This window comes from Lissotriton helveticus, chromosome 1_2 (assembly GCF_964261635.1).
Source record: "Lissotriton helveticus chromosome 1_2, aLisHel1.1, whole genome shotgun sequence".
Taxonomy (NCBI): domain Eukaryota; kingdom Metazoa; phylum Chordata; class Amphibia; order Caudata; family Salamandridae; genus Lissotriton; species Lissotriton helveticus.
Window position 1 is genome coordinate 605,176 of NC_136058.1, and position 17,506 is coordinate 622,681.

Below are 17,506 nucleotides of genomic sequence, written 5' to 3' on the forward strand. Positions count from 1 at the left end.
TGTCAAAACCCTTAGAGACAGAGAAGCTTGCTTGCTGTTATGGCTTCAGAAGAAGAAGGCCATATCAGACTCAGATTCTGGGGAGGAATCTTCTAAACTAACACCTAAGAAGAGAAAGGCCTCTATTTCTGAGGAGAAAGTGGAGCCTAAAAAGAGTAAACCTAAGGAGAAAGCAATGTCATCTCTCCCTCCTCTGAAGAAGCTGTCAGACCAAAAAGGGACAGGGTCCGCTCCGTCGACCAGTTCCCTAACTTTTGCTTCAAAATCTGTGGAAAAACCTGCAGTTCCGTCGACGACTGCACCGTCGACGACGACTTCGTCGACGGCTTCGTCGACGACAGGATCTAAAGCAGCGTCGACGTCGACGACGTCGACGACCACGACGTCGACGAGTAAGATTATCCCGTCGACGAAGAGACCGTCGACGACCACGACGACGACATCGTCGACGAAGAGCTCGACGACGAGGATGTCGACGGGGGCCCCGTCGACGGTGGACCCGTCGACGACGGTTCCGTCGACGGCACCGTCGACGAAAATTATACTGAAAACGGCAAAAGCTTTCAAATCTCCCCAGTCGAAGACTATGATTTCAATCCGGTCTTTTCAGTCGTCCAAGGGTTCGGCGACTATCAGCAAATCGGCGGAGTTCACATCATGGATGAAGATTTCACCTCTCCCACCATCTTCTCTGTTAGAACAAGACTCAGATGGAGAGGAGTCCTCAGGTGCTGCCTACAGTCCTTCACAGCTCCAAATAAAGAGCCAAGACACAGATGAGGAGGAGGTATTCTCCTTTAAGGACAGAACTCAATCTTCCAGGTATGAGTCTTTCCAAGACACATGTGAGTATAATGAGGAGGAAGAGCAACAAGAGGAATCACGTGAGGTAGAGCGGCAGGACACAGTTTCCATTCCGATATCTCTTGTATCTGACCTCAGATTCATGATAAACGACTACTACAGTCGTTTCCCGGAGGCAAACGCCCCTCAATCAGCTACGCCAATAGACTCTTCGCAGCAAGCCAAGGCGAAGGACACCATTCAAGATCAAGGGGTGAGATCACTGCCTTTGGTTACAATACGAGATGACCTAACGGAATCCGACGAGGATGAACAACCCGAAGAAGGGGAGCTTGTTCATGATGCTTCGGGACAAGAATGGAATGAATACATCTTGCCATCGGCCCCGTCACCATCTCCACTGCCATCCACCTCTCCTCCTCAAGACATCAGAGGTTTCCACGACATCATGGAAAAAGCAGCGAAGAGGTTTAAATTGGATATGGAGGTTAAAGAAACAGACTGTTTCTTGTATGATTTCAAGGACGATGCCAGGAAATCAGCTAGATTTATTCCAATTATCCCTCATATTTGGGAAGAGGGCCTAAAAATTTTGAAAACTCCGGCTTCCATAGCGGTTTCAGTCCCAAGAATTGAAAAGAAGTATAGAGCGCCAGAGTCTGCTGCAGCCTGTCTAATAGGACACCCCAGACCAGAGTCAGTTGTGACGCAGGCGGCGCAGAGAAATTCAAAGAACCCGGTGGCTACTTCCTTGGTGCCACCAGACAAAGAAGGAAGAAGGATGGATGGTGCCGGTAAGAGGTTTGCAGTCATGGCAGCCTCTACTATTAAGGCAGCCAATGCTATGGCCCTAATCAGCCGTTTCAACAGGCAAATGTGGTCAGATCTGGCACCCATACTGTCTGCGCTTCCGGAAGATAGGAAAGAGGAAGCGGTGGCCATCCTCAAAGACGGAGCAAAGTCCGCGGCTGAATCCATTGACATCGCCATGGATGTCTCATCTATGGCTTTCAGACAGATGGCTGGAGCAGTTTCGCTTTGCAGACAAGGCTGGCTTAAGGCTACCTCATTTCGTCCAGAGGTGCAATCGAAGATTGTGGACATGCCGTTTGACGGCGAAAATTTATTCGGGAAACATGTAGATGAGGCGTTGCAAGGCATCAAATCCGACACGGATACTGCTAGAGCGCTGGGATCTCTTCAACAGGGAAGGTTTCAGTCCTTTCGTAGAAGAGGTACAAGAGGTCAATTCAATCAGAGAGCCTCATATCAGACCAACAGATATCAGCCGTATAACCAACAGAATTATTGGCAATACAATTCAAACACCCAGTTCAAGCCCTACAACTCCTCTTACCAGCAGCAATCTAGGGGCAAGTCTGGCGCCAGAGGGAAGAATCAACAGTCTAACAGACGTCAATGATTTCAGGCCGGCGCTCCCCACAATGCAGATCCCGGAAAACGACCACTATCTGTTTCAATACTTCAACAACTGGAAGTCCATAACATCGGACAAATGGGTTCTAGATGTCATCAGCAGGGGTCATACCCTGGAATTTGTAGAAATACCACCGGATCATCCCCCGGTGCTCAGGTTCTCTCAACATCGTCAGGAATTGCAGAGGGAGGTCCTCTCGCTTCTGCAAAAGGGAGCCATAGAGGAAGTGCCACAACATCTCAGAGGGAAAGGCTTCTACTCGCATTTCTTCCTCATCAAGAAGAAACAAACCCTGAAATGGAGACAGGTATTGGATTTGAGGGATCTGAATCAATACATAAAAAAGATTCCATTCAGAATGCTATCATTGCAAGAGATCCTGCAAATGTTAAAGGAACAAGACTACATGGCGTCTTTGGATCTCATGGATGCGTACTTCCATATTCCAATTCACTGGAAGCACAGAAGATATTTAAGATTCATCGTGGAGAGTCGCCACTTTCAATTCAAGGTCCTTCCATTCGGCCTCAAATCGGCCCCGAGGGTGTTCACCAAATGCATGGCCCCGGTGGCAGCCCATTTAAGATTGCAAGGGCATTACATTTACCCATATCTGGACGACTGGTTAGTGACAGGTCTGTCTTTCAGAGAAACAACAACGTCTCTCCAGTGCTGCATTCGACTGTTCCGACGTTTGGGACTGAGGACCAACTTAGAGAAGTCCTCGCTGACTCCAGCCCAGGGCATTCACTTCCTAGGAGCGTGGATATGCACCAAGGCAGTGAAAGCTTATCCTTCCAAGGAACGGATGACAAAGATAATGGGTCTGGCCACGACCCTTCAGTCAAAAAGGTTCACTTCAGTGAGAATATACAAATCCATGTTAGGGATGATATCTTCTTGCATCCCACTGGTACCAAATTGCCGTCTTCGAATGAGACCTTTACAGGAACAACTGGACGAGCAGTGGGTTCAGTCCAAAGGCACCTTCGAGGATCGCATTACCATCACGAACCGTATGAAGGTGGCCATGTCATGGTGGAAAGTACAGAAGAACTTGGATCAGGGCTTACCCTTTGTGACTCAGACTCACGATTACGTGATGACAACTGACGCCTCCTTACAAGGATGGGGCGCTCATCTTCAGGAGCTGGAGATCCAGGGTCTCTGGTCAAACTGGGAGGCACAGCTTCACATAAACATGCTAGAACTCAAAGCTGTGTTCCTGGGGCTCCAAGCCTTCCTACCCAGGATACGACATGCATCGGTGCTTATTCAAACGGACAGCACCACGACTATGTTTCATCTGCTAAAGCAAGGGGGAACAAAATCCAAACAACTGTCGATGTTGGCGCAAAGAATCTGGAAGTGGCTGATAATCCACGGCATTTCAATCCAAGTGCAACATATACAAGGCATCCTCAACACGCGGGCAGATGCCCTGAGTCGCACACCGAATGTGACGCACGAATGGGAACTGCACGACACTCAGCTCCACAGAGTGTTTCAAAGGTGGGGCACTCCCACATTAGACTTGTTCGCAACCAGGGACAATTCAAAGTGCGTCCAGTTTGCGTCCAGGTACCCTCAACAAGATTCCAGGGGAAATGCATTCCACATGGATTGGACGGACATGTTTGCCTACGCGTTCCCTCCGTTTCCACTGATACCACGAATACTTCGCAAAATGAGGGCGGAACCGTGTCAGGTCATACTGATAGCACCAGCCTGGCCGAGGCAGGCATGGTATCCAGAACTGCTACGGATGTCTTAAAGGGCAACAAAATTCAGTTTCCGACATTCCAGAACCTCATTTCCATGAAAAATTGTCAGATTCTTCATCCGGACCTGCAATCGCTAAAATTGTCCGCATGGAACCTCATGAGCGGGAATTCCAGGACCTAAACATTCCTCAAGAATGCAGACATATTCTGTCACAAGCCAGAGCTATGTCAACCAACAAGACATATGCAGCTAAATGGTCTCGTTTCTGTCACTGGTGCGACAGTCAAAACTTGCATCCGTTAACAGTACACATGGATTGGACGGAATTCCCTACCTGTTATCACTATCTAAAGCAGGACTGTCGCATGCCTCGGTAAAGGTACACTTAGCAGCAATATCACGCTTCAGGAGAAAGCCAAACTAGCCATCTCTCTGGTCTTCCAGGCTAATAAAGGAGTTTATTAAAGGACTTTTTAGAGTTTTTCCACCCATTCGGCGCCCACCAGTGCCATGGCACCTCAATACAGTCCTGTCGCAACTTATGAGGCCTCCTTTCGAGCCTATCCACAACACAGACTTACAGTTTCTTTCATGGAAGACAGCCCTGCTCCTCGCATTAACATCAGCAAGGAGGGTTAGCGAAATTCAAGCCTTTTCAGTGGAAGAACCCTTTTTACAATTTCGCCAGGACAGGGTTATTTTAAGGACAAATCCTACCTTCATACCTAAAGTCCCTACGTCTTTTCATCTCAATGAGCCTATTATTTTGCCTACCTTTTTCAGCAATCCCTCAACTGATGCAGAAAGAGCATTGCACTCTTTAGACATTGCTAGATGTTTGAAGTTCTACATTGAACGAACAAAGACATTCCGCAAATCCAAACAATTATTTATTGCTTTTGAAGGCCAAAGGAGAGGCCTTCCTCTTTCAAGACTGAGTATTGCAAGATGGATATCATCGGCTATACTGAAATGTCATGAGAAAGCGGGAAAGCCGCTCTCTTCTACGGTGAATGCACATTCCACAAGAAAGATGGCGACATCAATGGCCTTATTCGCAGGAGTGTCGCTGCCAGACATCTGCAGAGCAGCGACGTGGAAGAGTGTGCACTCTTTCACCAAGCACTACTGTCTGGACACTGCATGGAAAGAAGACACGGCAGTGGGACAAGCTGTTTTGAAACGCCTATTTCAATAAGGTACAATTTGATTATTTGCTAATTTGTCTATTCAGTACTTTTGCCTTATACTTGCATGTATTTTCATATATACATATGTCTCTGCATATTTGGTATTATACGGATATGTATTATTCTAACATTGCTTTATTGCAGAGCTTCCTTCTGGGTTCTGTCCTGGAAACGCTGCAAACCTTTGTGAGCACTGCTTACTAATCTGATACAAGCATGTGAATCTATGAAAGATGTAATACTGGAGAAGGAATTAGTTACTTACCTGTACACTATAGTTCTCCAGTATTATCTTTCATAGATTCACATGCGCCCACCCGCCTCCCCGTTTCGCAGGCAGAACCTGTTTCTCGGTATTTATCCATGTCTCTCACTCGGGGACGGAAATCTGAGGCAGGAAGCTTCTGCTGGGGAGTGTGAGGTCAGGGCAGCAATGCTGATTGGCTGACTTTTGGACCAAATAACGACATGGTCTGGTTACCAAATGCTATAGTCCCTATGGGATTTTCTATGCAGTTTTATCTTCTCTATGATACTGCTTTGGTCATTCTGTTACCGTGAGACTCCCACCATGACGACGGGGAAGATACAAGCATGTGAATCTATGAAAGATAATACTGGAGAACTATAGTGTACAGGTAAGTAACTAATTCCTTCCCATGCCACCACATGCTCCGCTCTGGAATCATGTTTGCGTGAGCTGGTCCTGCTTCGTTCCGCTTCCCAACTTCCCTCCATATTTCTGGGTGCTCACATTAGTCACCTGATGGAGCATTATCGCTCTTCTCGCAACCCTTTTCCATTGAGTGAACCATGCAAGCTGTGCAAACGTGCATCTGTTACCAGTGTGCCATCTTACCACAAGTGCAGTGTAAGCTCTGATAAGCTGCAGGCTTCAACCTGGTATCAAAAACACAAAAGGGAGTGCCTCAAGAGTCCAACAATTATATTATAGAGCTTGTTATTTTTTTTCTCCTCCTTTCGCAAAACACACATCATTCTATAGTGGTGATCCCATTATACTATTCCCCAAGACCATAGAACGTGGTGCGTCGTGCTACCCGGTCTGAGCTTACAGAACCTAATGGGATGTGGATATTAAGGTGCATTATTATATGGCCTTCAGTTATTGTTCTACGATAATATGAGCAATACGAGTGTTACAAGAATCTCCTGGATAACTGATTCACTCACACACAGACTTCTATGTAATACTGCTTCAAAGAATTAGATATACCCTGATGAAGTCCTTTCAGGGTATGAACACGTTGGCCGGATGTTTCATAGATGTTTTGAAGAATAATAAAGAGAATTGTTTTGAGACGTCATACTACAGCTCCCATGTTACTTTTGTCTTGGGAAAAAGTATATTGGGATCAATACAGAATTGTGTTCTTCGTGAAAGGAGGAGGAAAAAAGAGAACAAACTCTATAATAAAATTGTTGGACTCTTGAGGCACTCCCTTTTGTGTTATTTTTTTGTCATTTCAATCGTATTTATGGTTGTTGAGTAGTTTTACCATTAGAGGGTGAGTGCTTACAAATAATTACCTTATTAGACTAGCATTTGTGCGTCCGTTTGTAGCCATAACTACTCTTGCTTTAGGAATATTTGTACAACCTGGAAGCGCACCGCAACCATTCTTAGGACCGCGGGCTGTAATCTAGAAGGGCACTTTCTTTAACCTTCCGTTGTTGTTCTCAATGCATCTCATGTCCTGAAATGGTGTTTTAGGCCCTGTTGGTTTACTATTAAGAACTTTATTTGAAGAGGCCATTTGGTGTTGTATGCCCGATCCGTGTTCAGTTAAATACACAAAGTGTTATTTAGAATTTGCGTGTTTGGAAAAACGCTTTTGGAGGCTTTCAATACTTTTGAAATTCTGACCTGAACTTGGACATAGCATGTAGTCCTCAAAGAACCCTCAATCAGTCAATCAATCAGGAGTTTGTTAAAGCGCGACTACTCACCCGTAAGGGTCTCAAGGCGCTAGGGGTGGGGGGCGGTAGGGGGGGGTGCAGGTTCTGGTTTATTTATTTATTTTATATGCCGTGTCCCTGTTGGACTTTTGAAATGTTTTACTGTGTCCTAGTTGGTCTGACTTTTGCATTTTTCTTTGACTTTGCCTTTACCCTTCTGGATAACACTAGTTGCTGCCGTAAACTGTTGTGGGTTGATTTTATTCTGTATTTTTTTAATTCTCCGAGCAAAACAGATTAAGAGCAGTCAATGGGATTTACAGACTCTCACTGGCAGGATGAGCAGAGGTGGGAGGGACTCGATAGACCCCTAAGGGGTTTAGAACTGTATGTCTGCTCTTTAAGAATCTAAGTCATAATGTAAACACATTTCAGTCTATGGAAGTCTGACTTCCTGGTTCATATTTCTTCAACTTTGTGTCTATTTCTGGACTTAAAAGTAGTCTAAACTTAAAGCAATATTTGCAGTTTTCAAAAAACGATTCTTTTTCTATCTCCAAAAATATTATCAAGTTTAACGTTGGACCACTTCAAAGAATTTGAAGTTCTACAATCGAGAAACTATTTGGCAGTGAGTCAGAGCAGGAAAACATGGCCGAACTAGGACAGCAAAGGCATTGTTTTGCGCTTTAAAAGGACAGCTTTTAATGCGTCTGACCCTTGGCTTCTTCCCAAAAGCACCTTATTAGGACTTCATTTGGATGCAAGGCTAATATTGTCAGTTCAATTACTGCTACACCGTTTGAATATAAAACTCTGAGTGCCTGGGTGAGATTGCTGTCGAATCTTAAATACTGCCTTAACTGTTTAGCAGCTGGGACTTTCTGTTCACCAGGGTGACTCTCTGGGAAGTTGATTATGTTAAGGGCTAGGGGCGGGCGCTGTATCTTGGGGCCTCTTCTTCCCCAAAACACACTGCCTTATTTTTTGTATGTTGAATGTGGGGGAGGGTCATAAGGCGCTATAGACGCAATGTGTTAAGCAGCCGACTGGTGGGTAAAGTATCATTAAGGTATCCTTATCTTAAAAGACAACTTTAAAAGGCCACAATTCCAGCACATTTGTAGCAAATACAAGAATTGGCTTATTTGCTGGTCTTTGGTTTAATTAATCTTATATACATGAGAAGGGTTGTTAAAGCGGAATGCTAAGTGTATAAATTGCAGAGGAGATTGTGAACATTGTTGGTTAAACGAGTTCATTTTTAGGGTTTCATGTGAATTTGACCAGCAACTCGCCACATGATTTCCATCACCCAGTGTCTTGCAATATGGTCGCCTCACTCTGCTTTATATTTTCTTTGATATTTTAGTTCGTGGTGGTGAGAGGATACCCTCTCATGACCTCGCCTGCTTATGTTCCAAGTTGTCGCAGACATTTTTCTCAACCTGCCTTGTACCTTTTTTTTTTTTTTGCCCGCGTGCTAACTACTGCCCATCAGTAGGTCTGGCTAGAGGAAGGCTTTAGCTGTATGCCAAGTAGACGAATCGTAAGTAATTCTCATAAACTTAAATATAGTGGTCTGGGGATGACCATTACTCTCTCTCCACATGCTATTGACAGTGTTTCAGCAGGAAAGTAATTTTAACTGTTAATACAGCCCATCCATAAAGCCCTGTCTTTTGATTTTGTTCAGTCACTTAAGCGTGGTTTCCAATCCACATGTCCACTAACTTACTGTGATTGACCTTAAATCCCAAGACCATTTGGAATTTCTTAAGTTCTTCCAGTAATTTAGGCAATATAAAATAAATAAATAAATACATAAAAGAAACAGAGGGGTTAGTCTGAAAACAAAGAGGTCTGCAAGAAGTTAAACTTTAATCTGCTTCCCACCTACAAACATTCCCATAATTTCGGTGTTGAAGTTCCCGTTTTGTATGGGGTTTTCCATTGGGCGTGCAAAAATAGATGGTGACAACATGCACCCCTGTCTCACTCCTGTTGTTAAGGTTATGGGATCTAAAGTTCAACTTTTTGCATAAAATCCAGAAGTAGAGCTACTTTAAAAAACGTTGTTTATGTGTAGCCTATCTAGACTTCACAGCTGTATTTGATCTCGTCCCCAAGTAGACTAGTGTAAACTAAATGAGATGGGTACGGAACCAGTCTTACTATCCTTCATTAAGAATTTTATTCACCGACACCACTTCACAAGTAAGTCTCAATAAACCCCTCTTACCTAGCAGTTTGCTACAGCCAGCAGCGTGAAAAAAATAAGATGCCTAATCGTTCCCCTCTGTCTCTACATAAATAACATATACCAAGAAGTCAGGAAAGTATCTCAAAATGTTCCAGCAATTGATATTTTGTGCGATCAGTCCTTCTAGGAGTATATGTTTCCATTTTAATTGCTAATGACTCGCATGCCCAACTGACAGCCATGGCAAACTACTGTAAAAACATGGCGTGAAAATCAACGCATTTAAAAACAAAAACCATGGTTTTTACAAAGTCGTAAAATCATAAGGTTTCCACATCAATGACCCAAAACTTGAAGAATGAGACTCATGCCTAAATGCAGTCCTTGGGATCAGCCATATCCATGGTCATTTTTCATTGAGAGTGGTCCAGGCCAACACTTGTGCCCAAATCCCTTATGGAACCGAGCTCTTCCATTAAAAAGTTGTTTTTTTTTAAAAATAGGGTATCACTAAAGAAAATTCTGGAAAACCCTATTGATGCGGACCACTGCTTTCCCCACCAAGGCCTAAGAAGCAGATATCAATTATACAGCAATAGAATGCAGATGCCGAATAGCCCCAATGAAGTAAGTTTGAAAAGACTAATATCCACTGGGACACATTTGATTGGCAAATCCTGGAGAGAAAATGTCAATCTCTGCCAGCATTCTCCATTAGTTGGGAAAAGGAGGCAACCTGTCTAGGCCTAGACATAACCCTGGACAATCCAGCTCTGTGATTCTTGTACATGCAAAGAATAAATCAAGTAGTAAATAAACAATTCAACACATGAAGATTAGCCAAAAAGTAGGGTATCCTTGAACTTTTGCCCAGTTGAACACGCAGGACTATGTCAGTTTTACCTGGCACAGTTGTTTTTAGGCTGTACTGACAAATTTCTAGGAAAAAATACTCTTTACCTTAGTCAGATGTGTAATCCTTCCTCTGTACTCAACTCTGACAAAATGTAATTGATGAACAACACCGTACTGCACCCATGGAGAACACGAGCACCTCCCCAAATTCCTCCTAAGAAGCCCAATACATGACAAGACCAGAAGTTACACTATCAGATGCATCTTGGAAAGGAACATATAGAAGATGACAATTGTCTTTTTCCTTGTTGGCGACTTCTCGGAGGAAGTCTCTAGACAGATTGGAAAAAACCTGGCCAAAAGCTGGGACACTAGACAAAGGTGTCCAGAAACAGTGGTAGACCTTGCTTTCCTTGTACCACCTCCACGAATGACAACTTTAACTAAGGCAATGTTATTTTATTCAACCAATTGACTTTTATTCCTGCTGATAGACCCTTGTCTTTTTATCCACACAGTCACTATTCTTGATTCTGATGTTAAACGAATAAATCATTTTGTTCTACGTTTATTTTGTAAGGCAGCGAGGACCTGCTTCTCACACAACCTTGCTACCTGTGTACCTGGTAACATGAGGCACACAATGACCAACCATGAGATAAGAGTAGTCAGCCAACGTATGGCATCAGTGAGAGACAGATTAAGTTGCTTACCACCGATTTCTTAGACACACCTAAAACTGCACTTACAGCCTAATGTAAAAAACATTAGAAAACAGCAAGTGCACATATCTGCACAGTGTAAGAAAAATTTTGTGCACAAAGTGGCCAATGCTTGCAAGTGATGTTATTGATGATTTGCACAGAAGGTCTTATTCAGGCAAAAATTGTATTAAAGAATACAGAAAACGTACCGGACACATTATTGGTGTTGGGCATTTCAAGAAATTCCACCAAGCTCGTTACTAAATCTGGTATTCTATGTGTAGCCAAAGTAAGCAGAGACAGCAAGAAAGTTGGTAGTAGTATGTACGCGTGCATGTTCTCTTGAGGGGAGTAAGAAGGTGAGGACCAATGGGAAGAACATCAAAGTAATAGGGGTCAAATAAAGGGGAGAGTTGAATAAATCCTCCATAGAAGGAAAGAGGGAGTTGTGTGGATGATGGAAGGGGGAAATGGTGAGTTTAAAAGGAGGTATGGAGTGGCCCTGTTTAAGGGGGGGGGGGGGGGAAAGGAACCCGTAGACCATTTTCTGTCATCAGAAAATACAAGTGTCAGGAAGGATTCGACCTGACCATTGACACATTTTTCATCAGTTTGTACCAGACTAGAATTATCACGAAAGGGATTTTTCAGGCGAACTTATCTGCTGAACATATAATCATTGTAACCACGGCATTACGACATTTTATATTGGGGGTGTAAGAGCTAGTGGAATATAGAGGATCCAGTAGAATTGTTATGCCAGTGCACCTTAGTCTAGAGCTACTACACAGTATGGTTTTTCTATTTTTTTTATTTAATATTTTTGTATCACGCTTACTTTCAGATGGCCACTGCTTTCATATGGAGACTGCCCAGGGCACTCCAGTGGTATTGAGGACTGGCTGTCGAGAATGAGCACCTTAGTCTTGCAGAGGTGCCACTTGCTTACCACCCACAATTTCAAAAGTAGTGCAGCTATCGCAATGAAGGCACCAAGGTCCAAACTAAAATTAAGTAGAAAATGTTTACATTTTACTAACTACAACAAAAAATGATCGAAAAAATAAAATGGGACAAACAAATACAATATTTACCATTCTAATCTAGCCTTTGTAATAAATATATGCGACCATATTAGTCTGATAAATGTTGAACACTTTCTATCTCTATGGTATTTTTAGGGTGAAGGGACAGGTTAAGAGCCACGGGAGGACTTGTGGGTGGAACACAGTGGGTTCAAAAAGTATCTTTCTTAAACTTTTTTTGCAGTTAAAATCTTCCGGCAGTTGTCGTCTTTAGGAAGAATCCACAACATCGCATAGGTTGAACAGATGTTGCTTTGAAGATCCTAGTCAGAGTTTGACCTGAAATAGCTTGACATTGAAGAGGGGCACCTAGAGCAGCTAAAACAAGACATGATGACTCTTGATTGCACAAGGCTGCTTCCCTTAGTTGACTGTTCTATTGCTTTATTTCTGATCTCCAGGCAGTGATCACACGTGAAGGCCAAAAGGGATTCTCGGGCCTTTTATTGACCACAGGGTTAAAATCATCATTTCACATGTAAGAGCTCTAAGGTGGACTTTTTAATGGTCCAGGTTAAGTTCAGTGGAGTTGAAAACCCCTAGTTGAGGTTTTGAGGATCTTTGATCTTTCAAACCAGTGTAGAGAACCCTGTGCTTAAGATTTCTCTCAGACCAGTGGTATTTTGACCAAGTAAACAGCAAAATCCCGAGGCTGCTGCTGCATGGTTGGACCATGAGCACTCTTCTCCTTTGCCAACAAGGACCCATGTTTTCTATACTCCGTTTCACAGCTGCCATTAACATTTCTCTATCTTCCAGGCACTTGGAATTATACAAAAGTCAGCAACAGCCAGCAAATTACCCATGGTTAGCTGTGTGGGGTGATGGGGGAAGGAGAGATTTGTATACCTTGTCTCACAGCTGGGGAACACAACTATAGCTCAGGGCCGGTGGGCATTAGACTCTTAAGCGTCTTCTCCTGGCGGCCAGGAATTCTAAAGAAACAGTTTGGTTTTGGTCTTGATGTCATTTTTATACTGCTACTCACCTCCATTATTGCAATTGTAATAGCCTTTTGGGAATTAATCCTAGCACTTCTTGGCGCTGTCCTCCTTTTTCAGCAGTGTGGCATTTCCCAATCTGGTGAGAGTTTATTTTTAGTTATTGTAGTTGTGATCGGTTTCTCTTAATTACTCCTCACTTCCTGTGAATGCACCCGCTCCACCTGGTCAGATAGACCAGTGCGCGGGTACATCTGGCAGCAGTGGAAAGGGGCAGTTCTTCCGACATACTGGTACCAGACTTTTATTGCTGCACCTCAATAAAAACCAACTCTGGTGTGACTATCTCCTTGGCCGGCCATCCATCCTTCTCATATCTCGGGCATGAACTTTCTATAGAGCACCTATTGGCAGGTGGAGAAGTTGCTTAGACTTTACTCTAGAAAGAATGTGTATTATCAGTGTCTGATAAACATCAACTGTTTTTAATTTTAAAATTCATTTTTGGTCAAAGTTATGCGCAATGATCAGTGCATTATGCAGCAGTCTTTGAAATCCTGCAAGAAACCTGCTGCCATGACAGGAGGCCTGAGAAGCGAGAAGGGATGGCTGTAGAGCGCCCTAATGCACAGGCTCAAATGTGAGTTTTTAGTATAAATAGAGACGAGTACAAAGAACAATCAGCGCATGCCTTTATTTCGAAAAAATCTACTCCCTTCCCCCTCATTGAAGATTTTGGCCCAATTCCCCGAAATTACAATGCGTGAATTACTGTTTGCCATTTGGTATTCGAATTCTGCTTTAAATGTGGCAATGCCAAAGATGCGGTTATGCACACACAAGAGAATTTCTACTTCACAACTGCACTATCTCAAAATACAGTGCAGACTGGTGGGCCAATCAATACATTCACTTGAATACGGTAAAAAAAAATGGTTTTTGCTTGCCCGCTTAGACCAGCAACTTTCACTTCACTGCCATCTATACTGAGCATATAGCCGCTTAGTCCTACGCACCCCATAGTATGTTAAAAGGAGGCTATACAAATCTGCTAAGTCCAGCACTGACCAAAAATATTTGCTCCAGAAGTAAGCTCTGTTGTGTCCTAACCACTAATGACTATTTCTAGTAAACATGTGTTTTTTGTTCTTTTTAGGATCAGTTCGATAATTTAGAGAAGCATACACAATGGGGGATCGACTTCTTGGAGAGATTTGCAAAATTTGCAAAAGAAAGAATAGAGATTGAACAGAGCTATGCAAAACAGATAAGGTAAGTCTGAGTTTTTTTGTTGTATTTTTTTGTTTTTGCTTTAGAACTGGCAAAATGTTATGATAAACTCAATGCTGGTTTATGCACCCATCTTTTCAGTGTTCATGTTCTACCTTTGTTGAACACTGCCTCCTTTTTGTTTGTTTATTGGCATATAATGTTAGGACTTTAGTTCATAGTCCACCAGTCCTTCTGTTAGCTGTGTAAGACTCTAGTGATCTGCTGTGCCTTTACGTGTCTTGTGTGATTTCACGCCTGCGCTACTGACTTGGGATAATGCAGACACCAAGAGAACACATTAGACAGTCACAGTGGCACCATCATTTGCATACCACTGCGCCAAAGCCATATATTTGGCTATGTGTTAACCGCTCCAGCAGCACATCCAATCCTGTCGCTCACAACTAGCAGCTGCTTCTGAAGAAGCTGAAGGAGCTATAAGGAGAATGGAGCTGTTCACACCTATATTTTAGGTAGAAGAAAGTTTCTCTTTCCTCAGGAAGGGATGCTCATAGCCTTATTGCCTGCAGGACAGTAACGACTTATGAGTATCCTCCCCTCTTCATTTCAGAAATCTCACTATCCTGAAAAAACCTCCACTTGTCTCTTTTTTCCCCCACAAGTTATGGCACCATGCTCAGTGTATCCTAGATCTGATAAAAAGCCTCTCTAGTTATGCCAGGCCTCATATTGTCACAGACTTTGGATTCGAGGAAGGCTGTGATGTTGCCACTTCTCCAAGTCTAGGTACAGGGGCTGCAATGAGGAAGAAAGCCAAGTAGCTCCAATTGTAACAGACGTTCTCTATACTGATAGGTTATTCGCACCAAGATGCCTTTGGGCCATAGTTGCGCTCTACAAATGATTAATAATAAAGCAGTAGATCGAGAGTTGGGATGGCTTGTAAGTCTGTGTCAAAAACGTACGTTTAATGATATGTACCAAGTCGTGTCCATTCTCTTTCCACACTGGAAAAGCTTGGAAATGTACTTCTGACGAGAAAAGGGGTACATTATTTTATAGAGTGGGGTGTAATGATAGTTATTTTGCAATCACTTAGCAGATTTTTGCATGAGTAAATATGTGTCTATTTGCTTAGACAGAATGGAAATCACACAGGTTTGCTAGGAGAAAGGTGCATTTTTGTGACTCCGTTTGAAATTGGGCCCTTATTTTCATAGTGCCCAAATGGTTTTATACTGATTCTCCATTATTCATCTTTTTTTTTTTAAATAAAATATTAGCATGTAACACATTCTGCTAAGTAATGCGTCAGAGAAATGGTATCTAAAGTTGTACTGTAGTGTAGCAAAATATTTGTTTTCCAAGTTGCACGTTTGTATATAATCAGGGAGCATACTGGAAACTGGCCTCAAACTGTTACATTTTGCTATTCAGTGTACACCTTTTTATACTGGAAGCACTGTAAGTGATGCAAGAATTGACCCCAAACAATTAGTTCTGGGTGCTGGGAGAGAGGAATTCCATATTCCCTGGATTGCTTAAATTTCCTCATTTGGTTTCTTGCCTACCAGTGACCACCAGCTGCTGAAAATGAAAATTGCCCATAGAGTGAGTTCACTTCAGTGCAAACTGAGCGATTTACAAGCACAGTGAACTGTGGAGCCATAAACTGTGATCCAGAAGAGCACAATGGTAGTTAAGCCTCTACCCTAATTCACTCCCCCTAGTTTGGATCTACATATTAACTAGATCTATTTTCACACCTTTTACTAGCAGCCACATGCCTCCAAAGTAGACTGCCATTGTTCTGTTTCTGCAATAGGGTACCTACATTGCCTGTATAACTGGGAATTAATTTTGTGCTAGACTCTCCCTCCTTTCAAGATTTCGTTGGGAACCAGACCCTGACAGAATCATGTTCGTTAAACCCCTTTGGACTCTATAACAGAATCTACTAAGCTGTTTATTCAATATATAGAGACTTCTGTTTTTAGGTATGTTAATTTATATGTGTATGCCTTAAGCACTATGCGTTCAAGTACAACACGCACTGCTCTTAGTAGACTGTGATTTTATATCGGTTTTAGGTATAGCTCTTGTGTGATACCTATCCTAATGTAATGTGACCAACTAGTTTTCATCTTAAGAAATCTAGTGGTTGTCACTTTTCCTAATGCCTTTTGGTAATGTATTGTGCACTAGAACTTCCAACATCTGACCATGTCACGAGAGTTCAAAGGCTGGTTTGACCCACAGTTTGTATCCACATATATGCTTGTATCTTCTGAGTTCTACTAACGTGTTTTGAGGCAGCAAGAAGGCAACATCCTGATATCATTTAAAACACCAAACTAACAATACAAGAATGATTCTGGAAATTGCAGGGCTCCAAGGTGGAAAGGTATGCACACATTTGGGAAGTACAAAGACCACGAAAGATATAGCCAACTAAAATGGAATGGAAATGAGTCCGGTACACTGATCATAAGGACCAGAGACCACTACTATGATTTAAAAAAAAGTCACCCACGTTTTTAGCAGCATGCTTTATCATGGAAATCTTCATCCACAGTGACTACCCCCAAATGTGCACTGACCCACCCTGACACACAGCAAATCAACATTGTCAGCAGCACTCCATGTGGAAGTCTTTGCACAATGCAGCCCATAAGAAATCCTGCCATTATGTATTTGCACACTGATAGTGGAGTGATGCAGATTTTACCTCATAAAAGTGGAAAAATATGGTGCCATTTTTACAAGGAAAGGTTTCACATGCATGCACCTAATCTACAGACCACCTGCACCACGCCCCAACTTCAGCATCACAGACTTCTTTGCATCACTAGCCTAATAATTACATCCTACTTGAAGACCTGAGCGCTCGCCCGGAAGTCCATGACGACCCAAACTCAGTAGCACTCATTGAAGACCTTTGAAGCCTGGGCCTTACCCAAGTAAAGGGACCTACCCACGTCACTGGACACCTCCTGGACCCTACTTTAATCACCTTCTGCAGCAACCAAGTTGAAAAACCCACACCAGTCTCTTGGACACATCACAATATCATCAAGTTTAACATCTCCGTCCAGTGCACATGCTCCACCGCCAGACTACCCCGCATAAACTGGAGCAACATTACCAGACAGGACTGAAACACCCCTCCCAACTCCCTCTGACCTGAACACAACAGCAGCCTCCTGAAAGCCATTAGGATTTTCAACATTTGGATCACCTCCTGTGTTGACTCCTTGTCTCTCCTCAAACACAGCAATACAACGAGATCTAGCCCCTAGGCCACTTGGCACACAGAGCAACTTAGACTGATGAAATGCTGCTGCAAACAACTGGCGCTCATTTGGAGAATCCGTCAGGACAATGCAGACAGGAGCACTTTCAAATCCA

The 17,506-nt window shown here is 43.0% G+C and overlaps 1 protein-coding gene across 2 annotated transcripts in view; it reads left to right on the forward strand.

The window, feature by feature from the left end:
* The window catches only part of FNBP1L (formin binding protein 1 like), a 688,366-nt gene that overhangs the window by 218,833 nt on the left and 452,027 nt on the right, over window positions 1–17,506 (forward strand). For both annotated transcript variants that reach the window (XM_078668213.1, XM_078668214.1), the window contains exon 2: window positions 14,022–14,137. In XM_078668213.1, the coding sequence (XP_078524339.1) occupies window positions 14,022–14,137 (116 nt within the window). The remainder of the gene's footprint in view (window positions 1–14,021; window positions 14,138–17,506) is intronic.